At 34.0% G+C, this 17,023-nt stretch overlaps 1 protein-coding gene across 2 annotated transcripts in view; it reads right to left on the bottom strand.

Annotated features, from left to right (window-relative positions):
- Positions 1-1,465: 1,465 nt before the first annotated feature.
- LOC145673192 (uncharacterized) overlaps positions 1,466-17,023 on the bottom strand; it is a 473,383-nt gene continuing 457,825 nt past the window's right edge. For both annotated transcript variants that reach the window (XM_081742659.1, XM_081742660.1), the window contains 2 exons: positions 14,621-14,977; positions 1,466-6,848 (listed from right to left, as the gene is read on the bottom strand). In XM_081742659.1, the coding sequence (XP_081598785.1) occupies positions 3,655-6,848; positions 14,621-14,977 (3,551 nt within the window). In that variant the 3' untranslated portion in view covers positions 1,466-3,654. The remainder of the gene's footprint in view (positions 6,849-14,620; positions 14,978-17,023) is intronic.

Below are 17,023 nucleotides of genomic sequence, written 5' to 3'. Positions count from 1 at the left end.
AGGTCTCTTTATCGTGTAAAGCCCAAATTGCTGGTGCGATTGGAAAAATTCCATTATTTTAGATTGAAAACCACCTACTTTCAACATATTTCCTTTCTGTATATTTTCTTTGTATCTTCAGTCACAATTAAGTTGGCCTGTGGCCCCGGACTTTTGAGACACCTGTTTTTGGCTTGGATCTAAAAGGGTCAAGATGTCAATAATTACGATTTTGAGAAGAACGCATTTGAAGTTTCTTTCAAGTTTTTGTTTGAAAGCACTTGTTTGAGAATTATTCCAAACTATTGCATATTGACATTTACCTTTCTAGCACAATAAAACATCCATTTAGAAACATTAAAGTTGACTAAAATCTTGTTTTCACCAAAGAGTGACAGTGGTTCTTTTAGATCGAAGCCACACAATATATCCGGACCTTAAAGGCAGAGGGGAGTAAGTCATTTTTATTAAGTTTTCAGGAGAGACTTACTTCTTTTTGCCTTTAAGTACCTTCAGACTTACATCCAATTTTATTGTTGCTATTTGATAAAGTATTCATAATACAACTACAAGCTTTCTATGAATAAGAGATATCAGAACGCGCGTTTCAAATCTGGCAATAACTCACACGAGTTATGTTAAAAAAATATCGAACCTTTGGTTGGCAAAAATAAATTTATTGATTTGTACATCTGAAACATTAATATCCTTCAAAGTAGTAGGTAATGCACACAATTCTCGCAGCGTTCCCTCCATGGTTAGAAATACTTCTGGAACGCAATTTTTGGAATGGTGAACAACCATGCTGTCGCATTTCGCATGATGTCTTCTCTTGACTTAAGTCGGGTCCCTTTTAGTGGCATTTTCAGCTTGAGAAAATAACTAAAAGTCACACGGCGCCATGGATGTCGGATGAGTAGAGGGAGCCTGACGAACAAACAGGAATGTTGTGTTTGGCGACGATACCCTGAATCAAATTTCGTAGACACTCTTCTCATGCCCAAATTCTTGTTTCCAATTGAATGTACTGATCCGATTGAATGGTTTCCGCTTGGGTATCGCCAAGCTTTTGGCAAAATTTGAAGTTATATCGTTGCTTTTTTTTTTTTTTTTTTTTTTTTTTTTTTTTTTGCCATTTTACAAATAGCTGAAATACTACGACTGCTCACTACACATCTTCACTCGTTGGCCGACTGCCAGGGAATGATGCTTTCTGCGGGTGGGAAAAAATTCACGACTGTGCATGAGTATCCCCTCTACATCTACACTAAAAAAAGTATCCCATGCTTCACTGGTTTACGCTGGAAAAAAAATAAGGTTCGATACATTTTAAACACATCTCCTATATATATATATATATATATATATATATATATATATAAGAATTCTTAGGTTTCCCTGCACGTACATTGACGTACATTAGAAACAGATTTAAAAATCTAAATATTACTGGAAAAAGGATGATTTGCAATAAGTACTAACAACATCTGTAATACTTTTATGTTTATTATATTGCGTTATTTGAATCCATTCTTCTTTCATTATTATTATACATGAAGTCAAACTGCCAAATATAATTTTTAAAAAAAGACAGTTCAACAGCTGCATAGCTGCATGGTTTTTGAGCAAGACAAAAATGCATATAAGTATACAAAGTATTTACGTCAGTTTGACCTATTTGAGAAACAAAAGAAAAGAAAAAAGAAAACAATGTTTGTAAATTACGGAAGGCTTAAGACTGTATTTACATAATGGATTTCTGATCAAATCACGTTACCTTCTTGTAATGATGCAACTTAAGTTTAACAGCAAATGACTGAATAGGGCAGTAGGATCTTGTCGTGCCAGTTTCTGAGTACGCAATATGTGTTTTATATTTAATTTCAAATTCATTTATAATCTATTTATACAAAAACCTAGACGATTTCTATACGTAAATTAATAATATTGTCATTCTTTATATTGTATTTCATATGTAACTTCATTCTGTTATGCACCGATAGTTCACAAGCTCAGAATACTATGACCAAAGGAAAGCCAATTGACTTGTACTTGCATGTACAACTTGTAGACTAAAGTCTTAATACAAAGCATTAATTCTTTTCTCACTTCCACATTCTGCAACACTTGTTTGTGAAAAACTATAAAAATTTTACTTACATAGCTATCAAGCTAGTGCAAATAATTCGCCACTGTAAATAAGGGTTGTGAGGCACTCTATTATGGCATGGAAACAGGTGCTATACACAACATGAATCTTCTGAAGACGGATAATTTTCGAGGATAAGAAATACAGCATAGTCGGGAGAAAAGGAATTTGCCATTATCTGGAATGTCATGTGAGTAATACTTGGTCCAAGGTTCAATACAAGGATTATGCATATAATTATTTTATATACTAATGTTATGTATCTAAGAAGTTATACAATATTCCTTTTTATAATATGGAATTCAAAAATTACATATTGATCCACAATATGGTAATTATGGACCAGCCATTGTAATTACAGATACGAGGACCACATGCAAGAAGTTGTACAGTGGCATTTTTATTGGAAAGATTACAACATGTATTTATAATGTTTTAAATTTCATTAGAAGATAGTGCGAAATAAATTGACTTAGGATACACAACGGAATGCATATAAATGAAATATTTATGATTATTTTTAGTTATCTATCACAGAGAATTGAATCATACATTACAGTCTGCATGTTTACAAATTAGAATATGGAGGTCCCATGAGCACCTACTGTACCTGAATAGTTGAAAATTAAAGTACAACATGTACATCATGGATTACAATTGTAATCTTTAGAATCAACTTACATTCCTTTGAAACACGATTAGATAATGAAATATAAGTAACGGAGACACTTAGAAGGTATGATTAGTTTCAATTAATTTGAAAGATTCACTTGAACATTCAATTCATTTGAAAGATCACGTGTCCTTAATGCTAGATTGGGGTTTTTACGAATTGAGGTACGAAGAAAAATGGAGTTTTTGGAAGTGATTGCCAGAATTATACTGCTCTATCTCTCAGATATCTTTTCTTCTTAATTTCATTTATGTGATTGAATCTTTTTCAGGCACTATTTATATGTATATGTCAATTTGTGTACATTTATGTTATCTGTGGTAGATAGGAAGGAACTGTAATGGACTATAACCTTATTACATTTAAATAGGAATGTTGAAAACGTACACGAAAACAAGAGTTTTAATGTTTTGTAGGCCGTTAATATCTTTTCTTAGGACTTGAAATGCGTACTTTACATTGCATTCTAATGAAATTTGATCACTTTTCTTAAAGCATTTACTCCAGCTTTACAATCATTGAAATTCTTTACACAACTCTCAAATTCTTTACAAACATGCATTCCTTACATCAGTTTTGGCATAAGATGAACAAATGTTTCTCTTAGTTATCTAGTTAATTTTACATACAAGTACATTGCCAAATTACAATGTTTTACTGTCTATATCAATAACACAGTCTCTATCTGCTTATTACTCTTTTTTAAAATTACTTTGATTGTCCCTGAGGAACCCTATAGAGTAAACACTTCTAATTAAGGAAGCACTTACCACATGCTTCGGCTTAATTTTTCTAACATTCACTTTCTAATAATTTTTTCTCACACAGTTTTTTCCCGTTATATAAACGTAATTCATTTTAAAAATTGTCTCGAGGATATTGGACTTTCTTTATTTTTTTCATGTGAAGAGTAAAGTCCTAATTTTACACCAACTTCCTTTGGTTGCCTACTTGATGTTCTTGAAGGGAAAGGATTAAATGTGATCGGACGAGTAGGACTTCCAAGTGTGACAGAGAATTCACGTGAACTGCTAACAGGTGAAGTTTTTTCTTTGAACGATCTCCTAAATCTTGATTCCACGTTGAAATGTGAAAATGTTGGAGATGTTTCAGTCTTTGACCTTAAAATTGAGGATGAGTGATTGCTGAAAGAGTACCGTGAAGAATCAGGAGATAAAGGACTTGTAATAGTACGTGGCCAAGTTCGAGGTTGTGACGATGGGGGTGGTGAAGTTGGTTTCCGATACGTGGGAGACTCAAGATCAATATTTACAGAACTTCTTCTCCACGGGGTAGGTCTCCAAGGCGGTGAAGAACTTAAAGCTGTTCCAACAGGCAATTTCCGCTTCGAATCTTCTTCTTTATACTTCATTTCCGAATGTCTTGTAATTTCGGAATCTCTCCGTCTGGAGTAATTGTTATTGTCTCTTTCGAATTCACTTAACGTAATTGAAGATGGCCGAGAAGAAGAAGAGTAAGAAACAGGGGAAATGGGAGATATTATTGTTTTCCGCGGAACTGAAAATGTTTCAATTGTACTGGAAGGCTTAGTTGTGCTACTACTGGTATAAATATCAGGTGAAAGAGGCAGATGTAATGTGGGAAAAGTGTATTTCACATTTGTAATTGGGGATGATGTTGGTACTAATGATTCTTCAGTAGTGGTTGGTGGAGACAATTTAGATGAGTAATTAGATTTCCTGAACAAAGATGAAGTATCTTCAGAAGACCTTCGTGTAGATAAGATTGGCTCAACAAAATCTGCATCAGAGACCCATGAAAGTGGTCTTCTAAAATGGCAAACGTCTTTTTTTGACGGGCTTTGTATGGAGGAACTAGAGGACGTGATGCTAGTGTAGTGACTTGTGGTGGACATTGTGCTTGTATCAAAGATACTTCTTTTGGTAAAAGTAGGGGACGAATCAATGGCTCTAATATCTTCTCGCGAGCGTAAAACAGACCGTTCGTCACTACTAACTGTAGAAGTTTCTTCTTTAGTGCTTCCGAGGAAGCTCAGTCTTGAAGAAGTTTCAGTTTTCTCGGGTTTTTCTTCAGATTCTTTCAATTCATCTGGTTTGCTTTCCGAAGGAGAATCTGATTCAGCGGAAGACGTAGCGCTTGGTGACGATTCATGCTGTTCTGCTAATTTTGCTTTACTTTGACGCAGTATTCTTTGAAGTATTTCAGAATTCTCTTGAATTATTTGAAGGGCTCTTTCACTATTTCTTCGTCCATGATCACGATACAAATCCCTTCGATTGAGCGTTGCTACATCTAAACCGAGTTTTCTAGATGCACCACTAGAAGAGTCCGGCACTGAAATTTTCCCGAGATTGTCTGATGTCTGTTCTTTGTCATCACTAGCTGGAATATACCCATTCACTTTCATTTCTTTCAGTTTACTGGGAACACTTAGAGAGTATTGGATTTTGGAGCTGCCGACAAATTCCTTAGAAGACTCTTCGAAAATTTTAGCAGCACTGGTATTCAAGTCAACATCTTCAGAAGACGGGCTTTCAGGAAACGTTACATGAGAAAATACCAGTCTTCGACTACCGGTAGTCGTTTCCTTTTTAGGCACACCAAGTTTGTCAGATTCTGAAGTCTCGTCGGCTTCTTGCTCATCACTGTTGCGTCCTACACTACCTTTGTTTTCACTGCTACCTGAGAGAATATCACAGAACACAGTATTGAAAGACCATGTAGGTGGTTCTGCAATTGTCCACCTTTTCCAGTCCCTAGTTGTTTTTGAATGTTCTTCTTTCGTGCGAGTAGTTTCTCTTATACTTACTGATTTTGTAGTTGGTTCCGACTCTTCCGTGAAAATAACAGGGGATCTTCTCGGACTCGTAGGAAGAGAAGAAATTTCTGTTTCGAGAGATTGTTTGGAAACTACAGGTGAAAGCGTTATTATAGGACTTAGTCGGAATGGCTCAGGAGACAGTTTATCATCGTCTTTTGGACTTAGCTTACTCAACTTTGGAGGTGATGTGACAGCTGACGAAGTTTCTACAATAGCACTGGGTAATTCTATTGGTGACGTTGGAGACACAATGTTGAAGAATCTGTTCCTAAAATCTTCAACATTGAACTTAGGACTTCTACTACCATCATCTTCTTCATTCGTAATATCTGCTTCTCTGTTGTCTAATGAAGTATCTATTTCTTTGCTAATGCCACTTGGATATAACGGAGATAATGGAGATTGCAGATGGGGAGAAACAATGGAAGACAATTTAGACTCCTCAATAGTGTCAGGTGACTCTGTAATTGCAGTCACATCTTCAAGGCATAGTTCGGTGAAATGTACAGGTGACGGAAAGTCTGAAGGTTTATAAAGAGTATCATCGACAGACTTTTCAATGGGAGATGAAGGCGAAACACTGGTAGCCTCAACATTCGAAGGACTAGACGAATCTTTCCTATATAGAGGTGAATAAACATACTCTCGAGTTTCACTTTCAGTTTTCACTTCAGGAGATGATGGTATTGAATGTGGAGATGTCAGAGGCTCAACCTTAGGTTCACTTTCTTCAGCTACAATATTTAGTTCTGCTACTTGAGATGCAAGATCTTGGCCTTCGTCTTGTATACCAGGCGACAAACTACCAAATGTATCTTCATTTGAAGATAACCTATCAGATATAGGCGAAGGAGAACGTAACGATATACTTTCCGAGTGTACTACATCTAAACACTCGTTTCCAGTTTTCGCTTTCGCTTCTTCTTTTTCTACTTCTTTCTCTTTCAAGCTCTCCTCCTCAATCTCTCCATTTTCTTCTTTCACAGAAATAAGGGGTGGTTCCACATCTGCAGAAATAACTTTCAAAGAACTTTCTGGACTTTTAGCGGAGGAGAAAGATATATGTGTTGATTGTTGTGGACTTTCTCTTCTATATGACGACGATGTATCACTCACACTCGGTTCTTCGGAATCGAAATCACTGAGGTGATCTGGTTCATCACATAGTTCTGTTGAGGTACTGCTGCTATCGTCACTGGTGTTTCCGTTTTCCTCAATTGTTTCTTCAAGAACTGCAATTCCATCTGTAATTATAGAAATACCAATCAATATAAATATGTGATTGCAATTTCATTTAATAAAATAACCATTCACACATATTTGCCTAGAGTAGGCATGTATTCAAGAGGATCATTCAGGCGTTCGGGTGCACTCTTAAAATTAATATAGAAGAATGAATACACAATAACACATTGAGCAAGGCTGTGTGATAATATGTTTAAAAAAAAAAAAACAGTATCACGTAACAGTTTCAACACAATAACTGTGTCTTCATCAGACTTCCACAATTATTGTGTTGAAACTGTTACGTGATAGGCAAGAATTAAACAAAAAATAAAGAAAAATGTACAAGTTTTATATACCGGTACAAGTTTTATATAATAAGAAAGAAGTCAGGTAACCCTATATACTATTATCTCACATACGATATACAGCAAACCAAACTGAACTTGGAGTGGAAATTTCAAAAATATACATGACATATTACATGACAAAATACACTTAAGTTCTGCCAAGAGAGGACATTGAAACAATAAAGAACAAATCTGCTTAGACAACATTTATCTTAATCTGATTGTTAGAATTTATTGCTCCCGATTCCTAAATAGAAAGAAATAATTACCATTTTAATCTGTCATTGCAGTCGTGAAGAATGAATTTCTTTTGGCACATGAATCTATTATAAAGAATATCCCTATGTATAATAATTATGTGTAGAGTGAGGGTATACAGTAAGAAGCAATTTTTGGTAATATCTTTGTAAATTACATGACAATAGTATAGGTATTGCCTTCTGTACATTGTTAGAATTTCATGTTTATTAAGCGTAGTCAAGATATGATAATGTGACTAAATCTAAAATGAAAAGAGTACATGAATTTTGCATCTTCTAAGTTAGCATTGTTCTGTAGACTAAAGCTACAGATATCACAGCTTTTGTGAAATAAATTAAAGATTATTTATTTATTTTTTATCTCTCAAGTGTGTCCCTTCAGTAATCACTAAATCCATATATGGCTGTACTAATTTTTTGAACCTTCAGTCGTAGACTGAATATAAAATCCCTGCTAAATGCCGAAATGAAAATATTGAATAAACAGCCCAGATGTTACTTCAGAACTGATGGAACAAATAGGCACGTACATTCTTCTGGGGATTATTTGAGCTACTTCCACTGTGGATACTAGATAGCCAGTTTGTTTACTGAGTAACATTAGGCACATAGATCACATTTTTTTTTTCATTAAACCGTACTTTTCCATTTTTGGTACTTAGCACGGATTTTTATATTCAGTCTACAATCCAAGAAAGCGTAGTTCGTTCCACAGTTGGGTGGTTACTTTAAAAAACAAGTGGATTTCGTTTTACAGTTGTGAAACTACGGTAGACTTCCAAACATTCAACATCGAGGCAGATCCATAACTCTGGATGCAATAGAGATATAGTGAAAGATGAAAACTGTTAATTAATAAACTTCTATAACTTTCGATCTTAATAGAGAGATACGGGAGAAGATGCAATATTTTCTTAAGACGCTGAATCGATTCCACAATACCGCTTGCTGTATGGTTATCAATGTTGAAATCCTTCTCATATCATATTCTTACAACTACATATTTTTACCGGGAGATAAAAATATCATCATCATAGGTATTCTGCCATTATTGGCAGGTCAATTGGTGCAACGGAGAAGCTTCCATGTTTCACAATCTTCCGCTAACCTGTTCGTCTTCACGTACCATTTTTCTGTTTTGATATCGTCCATCAATTGTAGCCTCCTTCGCCCCCTCCCTCTCTTTCCTGCCAGCATACCCTCTAGGATGTCACTCATGATTAGTGTTGTAAATAGAAAAAAAAAAAACCGTTCGTATTTTTTCAGAAATGTACGTTTTTTTAGAAAAAAAAACATTGCCTCTCGTTTTTTTCTAAATTTCGTTTTTTTTTTCAAATAGTCATTTGTAACGCATCTTACGTCTATTTAAGTATGAAATATTTTTAGGTAGGTATAATTACCGTAAAATGCAACAAAAATTAAACGCTAGATACTGATACGCTACAAATATTTTACAATTTCTATGAATAGCATACCTACTAACAATTCGGGTTTCAGCAGTTTTCATCAATATCAACTAAGAAATAAAAGTAGAAATGAAATTTTGTTTTTCCGTGAAAGCAGCTCGTTAATAAGTACGAAAACATTGTCACGAACAGTATAAAATTCAAATAACTTGTCTAAAGATAAAAACTAATACTAATTTGCCTAATAGTATTTTTCTAAATATCATATATAAATAATTTGTCGACTAGATATATATGATATGCAGAGCCGGTTCTACCATATATGCAACACGTGCATTTGCATGGAGCGGAAGTTTGGAGGGTCCGGCAATTTCTGTCATAAGTATATTATTTAAATGAAATATTTCTTGTTGGAAACAGACTTCATGATGATGGTTGTTACATTTACTAAGTTGACCTATTTGAATACTACATTCATAAATTATGTTTCAGTCGCATTGGTTTAAGGTCACATGGACAATGCTAAAGCAAATGGTCAAATAAATCCGAGTACAAATTGCTTGATTGTTGTCAAATGCAAGATTTCAATCATCGAATAGTAGTGAATATCTGTTCCATTTACCACAGTTTTGATATGATAACTAATCTTGTTTTTGTCAGAAGCAAGTTCCTTATCATTGAAGATAGAAACAAGTTTTTCTTTTTTTTAATGTTAACAGGTGTAGAAGAAAAATCAAGAAATAAAGATAAAAGAGCTAGTTGCACTGGAATTGCAAACTGATACACTGAGATTGAAGCTCGATATTGAATTCTATAAAAAGGATTACCATCTATCCTCTGTAGGTGTGTTTGCTTTATCTTTCACTATCATAATAGATTAATATTTAAAGAGAAAAACAGACACAACTGTATTGTATTTTTAGAAAGTATTTAAGCCTTTCTGAGTGCGACTGCATTTACCCTCCCCTTCGTTGTTCATGCTGGAGTAGCATACTTAAAATCATGACTTTTAAGATTTGTTCTTTCTGGAGAAAGGGGGAGGCGGCAAATTATGCCATTGCACGGGGCGACAAATTGCCTGGGATCGGCCCTGATGATATGTATATACAACACATGAATATAGGACGACACAATTTGAAGTAATACAGGGTATTTCAAAATTAATATTAGGGTTTTGAAAGTTTGTAGTATCTATTACAATTAATTTACAATTTTAAATATTATATGAAATAAAGCAACTCAAACAGTTTTGTACACACGCATGCACATGCATTGTTTCTTCTGTCTGCCGTTAGAAAGAGCAAGTAGCAAAGATGGAGACTAGAGAGCAGAAAGCTTTTTGTGTTTTAATAAAGACTGAATCTGTAGTTACAGTGCAACCGTCTGTGTGAAGAATATTAAGGAGACGTTTGCAGTTGCTACAGGTCTAAAGCCTACAAAGTACGGTTTACGTGCCAATTTCGCAAGTGAAATATTGCTGCATAACAATGAAGATTTTCTGGATCGTGTCGTCTTCAGTGATAAATCGACATTTCACCTAAGAGCTAATGTGAACACTCATAATGTTGGCATCTGGCCGTCAGTAAATCCTCAGGAGATATTACAGTTGAAACGAGACTCCCCTAAATTGAATGTGTTTTGTGCCATATGGTGGAAAGTTTATGGGCCTTTCTCGCCTATCGACTAGATGTGTGCCGTGTGACGAGTGAATCTCACATCGAACACTTGCAACAAAGACTGTTTGAGGTGCTCTTTCACTTGATGTATTGTTTATAGTTGTACGTAAAATGTAATAAGTAATACGAAGACTTAAAACCCCGATATTCATTTTGAAACACCCTGCATTTCTCACCAACAGTGTTGGAACTAAGTTGTAAAAAGGAGAGAAAATCTTCCTATAAAGTTATTGTTTACAACAACGATATTATTATTAGTCAAGACTATAACCACAACAACACGGGTTAGTAGTCAAAATAATGTAATCAAATATACACTCGTAACCCTTTAGGACCCAGGTGGCCGAAGTGCCACACACGGGTGTGTCACTTTTTTTAATCTGCTCCTGTGTGGATACTAATTAAGATATCGGGATATTTATTTTTGCCAAATGTGGTTGGACCATACTTTATCATATTAATTTCTTTTTCTTCTGGTGTCGAATTCCCTTCTCAAATTCCACCCCAGTCAAAAATTCGAGAATTTTCGAATTTCCTTTACTTCTTTTTTCCCTGTAGCTTTCTTCGTTGTAGAGAGACCTCCTTAAGACTTGTCAGGTAGATACCTCGGATGGATACCTAACTGTTGACATCAATTAGACGGGCCTGCGCGCAGTGTTGCTAATCAGGGAAATTAAAATTTCCCTAAGTTTGGGCAATTTTTGTTTATAAATCCGTATGTATACGTCCGAGTGCAAGTCAGCTTACGCCAATCGAACATTTGTTCTTACTGAACAAACGCGAGTACAGATCGTTACAATGGAGTAATTAGGGGACGCATGAAAAATTGTATTTAAGTTCTAACCCTTGTTTTTTCTAGTTTTTTCCTACTTTTCTGTTTACAGTAATATATTTTTGGTAATTAGAAGCTTTGTTCATTAAATTTCGCCATAATACTTGTAGGATACATTAGTGGTGTACCAATGTTTAATTTAAGGTAGTTTGCGTCTGTCTGGTAGCAGTGTTGCCAGCTACAGAAAATTTTAATTCCAGATTTAACGGGGAAATTTTGGGAAAATTATCTGTTTTATCTCTATTATTTCCCTCTTGTTGGTTACATTAGAACAAACGTACCAGTGTCTAAAAGCCTCGTCCTTATCCTACACAGCACATCATGAAAAGTATCACTAGAATAATTACGGGAACTACAGTTGAGATTTATAATAAACCATGTTCTGTAAATGGTAAGAAAATGGTGAATTTCTGAGTTAGAATGAGATATTTTTTATTTTATTTTATGCTTACTTTGTTAGATATCGCCGTGATACTTGTAGGATATACTCTTGGGTACTAAGATTTATTTTCAGATAGTTTTCGTCTGTCTGATGGCAGTGTTTCCAGCCGAAACAATTAATTCCCAATTTTAGTTGAAAAATTCGGAAAATTTCCCTTTTCCCCTTTATTATTACCCTCTTTTTGGCTACATTCAGACAAATGAACCACTACCTGAAAGCTTCCTCTTTGCCCTACAGAACGCACTACGAAAAATTTCAATAGGATAATTAGAGAAGCTGTAGCCTCGCCATATCTGTTGATTTTTGCTTCTGAGGCATAAAATGTGTCAAAATTTCATATGTATGATGACAGAGAATTTTTTCTTTACCTCTTTGAATGAAAGCCAGCGACTTCAGGATTTCACTGTACCTTGTCAACATATCACAGAATTTTTTTAGGTGATTTGAACCCATATGGCAGCAGTGGTGATAGATACAAAAAATTTTGAAATACGGTTAGGGATTTTTTGGAAAATTTTCACCCCTAAATTTCCCTCAACAATTTCCCACCCGTTGGCAGCACTGAAATACAACTTACACCAAAAAATAGCCACATGCATTTTCTAAAAAACAAGGTCTTAACCATATCAATCGAATAAATGGTTTTTGAGCAATAAGACACTAACTGAAAATGTAGGAAAACACCCAAAATTGACTTGGGTCAGAAAGGAATAATTACACAATTTTGCTCGTATAGGTACAAATAAACAAACGATTTATAAATTACGAGTGCTTCGACTCAAGTTCTATTGATTATTTCAATAATCTGCAACATAAATCAATAAGTAATAGTTACCAGAAAAAAAAACAGACTTTTGAAAAAAAACATGAAAAAGAACGATGTTTTTTATTGAAAAAAAACTTCACAGAAAAAAACCTGTTTTTTTACAACACTACTCATGATATAGTTTTTTCTTAGCCAATGTCCTAGCAATTTCTCTTCCTCTTCTCAATAATATCTAAAATTGTTCTTTTCTTGCCCACCATTTCTAACATCTTCTCATTCGTTTTCTGCTCAACCCAATTGACAATCTACATTCTTCTCCACACCTACATTTCGAAAGCTTCTAGTCGTTTTTCATCATTTTTGTCCATGAAGTCCATGTTTCTGTCTCATACAGTACAGTAAAATACAGTACACGAAGCATTTTATAAGTATTTTTCACAACTCTCTATTCAAGATTCATCAATAGACTTTTCTTCCTCCTAAAGGCTTCTTTCGCTATTCCTATCCTTCTGTTTGTTTGACGTTCGCACTTCATGCAATCACTAATAATACTACCCAGATATCGAAAAATAGTCAACTGTCACCAGTCGATAGACAGACAGACGGACAGATATAGCCGTTTTATAAGACTTCTGATATTTATACATGGCATAGTTTGAAATCTACTTTTTAATTAATATCTTAAAACTAATAAATATAAAGAGTACATTTAGAAATTTGTTAACAAAACCTGTAAAGTGCAAAGATGATATTATGGGCAGATAGTGAGATATTTAAAACGATATGAATGTAAGAAGACATTGCTTAATTTATAGTAACATAACTAATATAAAAAATGTCACAATATCTTTCATGTATCATATGGTATATGCTGAATGTCCATTCTAACGAGTAGTAGTAACGTTTGTAAAATATCCTAGTAAATAAATACTAAAACGTAATAAATATACATATTAACATTTTTTAAATGTAATAAACTTTTCAAACTAAGTTCTTAAAGATGAATGGAGATATTTCGTCATCACTACTAGTAAATAAGATAAATGATGTAACATTTGTAAAATATATTACGAAATAAGCATTCCTTAAAATATAGCTAACATATCAATTAACGTTTTTCCAAAACTTCAAAACACTGAATTGAACTTCTATGGGTGAATGCCGGTATACTCCGCTGTTATTACTTGTATATAAGGTAAAGACATTAAAAAAATAATAATTTGTTAAAATGAGTATTTTTTTTCTCAGTGTAATTAATAAATGAAGCACGGTTCAGCTAATACTAAACAAGTATTTTTTAAAAACGTTTAACATGTAATGATTATGCTTTGAGGCTAAAATGGGACGAATGGTAATGATGGCAAAGAATGAAATGGTGAAATGAAGAAAATGGAATGGAAAGAAACGGAAGAATCTCAAGAAAGTTCATGCATACAGTGTTTGTCTACCACAAAGCCCACTTAGTGCGGGCTCAGTTCGAATTAGGGACCCTACACACCAGAGGTGAGTACTCTATCCCTAAGCCACTCGTCCTCTTAAATTTTCTTCAAAGTGAGAATAAAGTAATAACTTTTAATATTATGTGTTACACTTATATTTACGTATCAATATTTACATTTTCTTATGTTATTAGTTTAAGTTGATTAATTGTCATTTGTAAACTGTCATTGAAATCGGATTTCAATAGTACGATAATTGAGGAAATAGAATATATTCTTCGGGTGCTGAATCGATTTTTTAAAAATCTCGATATATATTACCATTTTTCTTCTATGAATATCAATATTGAAGCCGAAGTAGTAGTAAAACCTTATGACTTCTGGTTTCAGTAGAGTAATACAGGATGCAGATTTTATATTTGTATCAGTAAAATTCTTACATTTATACTTAAGTAATTCTTTGTTTCTTTTTCATTCGAATATGTGAGTAGGTATAGATTTGTTTCAATAAATAATTTAATAAAAATGGAGTCATTCTAAAGGTGACTAGTGTATACACATATTTTCAAATTTTTAAAAGACGTTTTGATAATTTCATTCGATTATATTATGAGTACTTACTTGTTTCTCTCTCCTCTGCATTTATTGGCTCCTTAGTTTTAGGTGAATCAATGTCTTGCGATGATCCTCGCCTCAATTTCTTCGCATCTTTCCAGTGGAGTGTTTCACCAGATTCACTGGGAAGGTTTACATGTTGAACTTGAGTCACCACTTTCACTGAAGAAGATGACTGCCACATGGGACCAGCTTGTTTAATTGCTCGAGTCTTAGCTACAGGTGGAGGGACACGCAGTGGTGGCACAGCACCTGTAGGAGCTCCTCGACGGCCTCGATTCAATAAAGCGTTCTTTCCTATGAGCAGATGGTTCATTGCTACTGGCGGAGGACGCGGAGGTCCTGGTTGTCTTGCACATGCAGCTGCACAGAAAATAAATTACATACAACGTTTATTCATATAAAGTCATCCGGAGAACTTGGTATTCTACCATTATTACAGATCTTATGATTAGTAATATTCGTTAAAAATTACCATAAAAACCCTGAAACGTGCTAACGATTCTCATGAATATAATACGGAAATCAGTACGTGTTTTCCAAAACTTCGACAGTACGGAAAGCTGAAAACTTAAAACATGGGTGAATGATGTCGACTAGCAGAGATGCCAACCAATAGGGAGAAAAGTGTACTAGTGGCCGTTCAGAGTTTCAATGGCAGACGGCAGGAAATTAATCCGTGGCAAAGATAGCCAAACAGCATATGTTGTACTCGGATGTTCTCTTCCTAAGCTTTGCATAGGCCAATTTATTGTGTTTATGTAATATTGAACTGCGAACTACAATATATATTTTGAACCTGTATTGTTCCTAATATTCATGAAGTATATTTAATTTAATTGCAGTTCGTAAATCGAAATTTATTTCAAATACTGTATTTCAATCGCTTTGTTTCAAATTACTTTATTATTTTATTTGCACCTCTTTAAAAACGTATATTGACTATTAATACAATATGTTAGTGGCTAAAATAAAACTGCAACTAATAGTTATGAAAGAAATTAAAGTATATATATATATATATATATATATAATGCTTTTATTAGACTTCCCGTTTAATTTCATTAAACCTTCACATTTCTTATGTTCACAGAAAATGAAAAACAATGATGTTAGGAACAACTTGCTAGTATCCCAAATGTTTATTTCACTTTTATAACCTCTTTTCAGAAGTGCAAGTGTCTGCATTAGCGAGTTTAAAATATGATGATCACACCACAGTACACAACTACAATTACAAACAAACAAAAAATGCTGGAAGGAAACAAAGGGTGAAAAAGGAAAAGGCAATTACAATTAGATAGTATTCATACGGATTTTTCTTACATAAAATAAACATTAACACTACGGTTTCGTAAATAATTTATGGCAATGTTTTATTCGTCTTTACTCTATTTTATAATGTTCTCTCATAATAAAGCCTATTGCTACTTAACATATTATATTCCTTTTATTGCTATTATCTTAGGGAATCTTCTCTAGATCAACAAGACAAATTATATTAGTTCGTAAATGATGCCCGTGATAGATATCACTCGATTGAGTAAAAGTAAAAATAGTGTCATTATAATTTGCGTAGTAGAATTTACTAGAAGAGTACAGTGCGGAGAGAGTGCAATATTATTGTTGTATTGCCTGCTTCTGTACAAGCTTTAACCCGAACACAAAATATGCGAAAGTTGCTGACTTCTGAGACAATACAAGAAAAAGCTGTAAATTTGTCAGACCGAAACCTCTACTGTATTAAGTCATAAAGGAATCAAGTATATTGTGATTGACATTCATTTAATAAATTCCTAATGAACATACAAAATAATTAAAAACCTGATGAAAATTAAAAATAAAGGAATTAAATGAAGTACTTGTTGGAGCATTTTTTACGCCACAAATGAATTTTGAATTAAAAGACTTAGAAATTACGAAGATAGATTAATCTTTTGAATTAGAATATAGACGTACATATAGAATATAGAGGTATATGTGCAAAAACAACGCGCACAATACACTCACTTCAACATGACTTTACGGCTCCTCGCTTTAATTTGATCTTTTCTTCCTACTACTTTCTTTCTCTGTCTAATGAGCTATTTAGCGAAAGTGATCAAAATATATATTTATATAAACAATATATACGGTGTTTCAAAACAACATCGACAATGTTTGGGAGGTGATTCCTGACACCAAGATAAGATGAAAAGTATAGACCGACCTGGGTGCACAAATGCTTCCTTTCGCAGTTATAGTGACAAAAAAAAAAAAAAAAAAGGAATACGTCTTAAAAAATAGAAATAAACTTCGTGGAACAAACATTTACGTGGATCAGGATTACTCTGGTTCAGTAAGACAAGAGCGTAAACAACTACAGTACTATTTAATGAAAGCACGCAAAGAAGGGAAATATGCAAATAT

Source organism: Thermobia domestica, chromosome 16 (genome assembly GCF_964235325.1).
Source record: "Thermobia domestica chromosome 16, izTheDome1.hap1.1, whole genome shotgun sequence".
NCBI lineage: Eukaryota > Metazoa > Arthropoda > Insecta > Zygentoma > Lepismatidae > Thermobia > Thermobia domestica.
The sequence above is the reverse complement of the archived record's forward strand: the minus strand, read 5'-3'. Positions and strand labels throughout refer to the sequence as shown.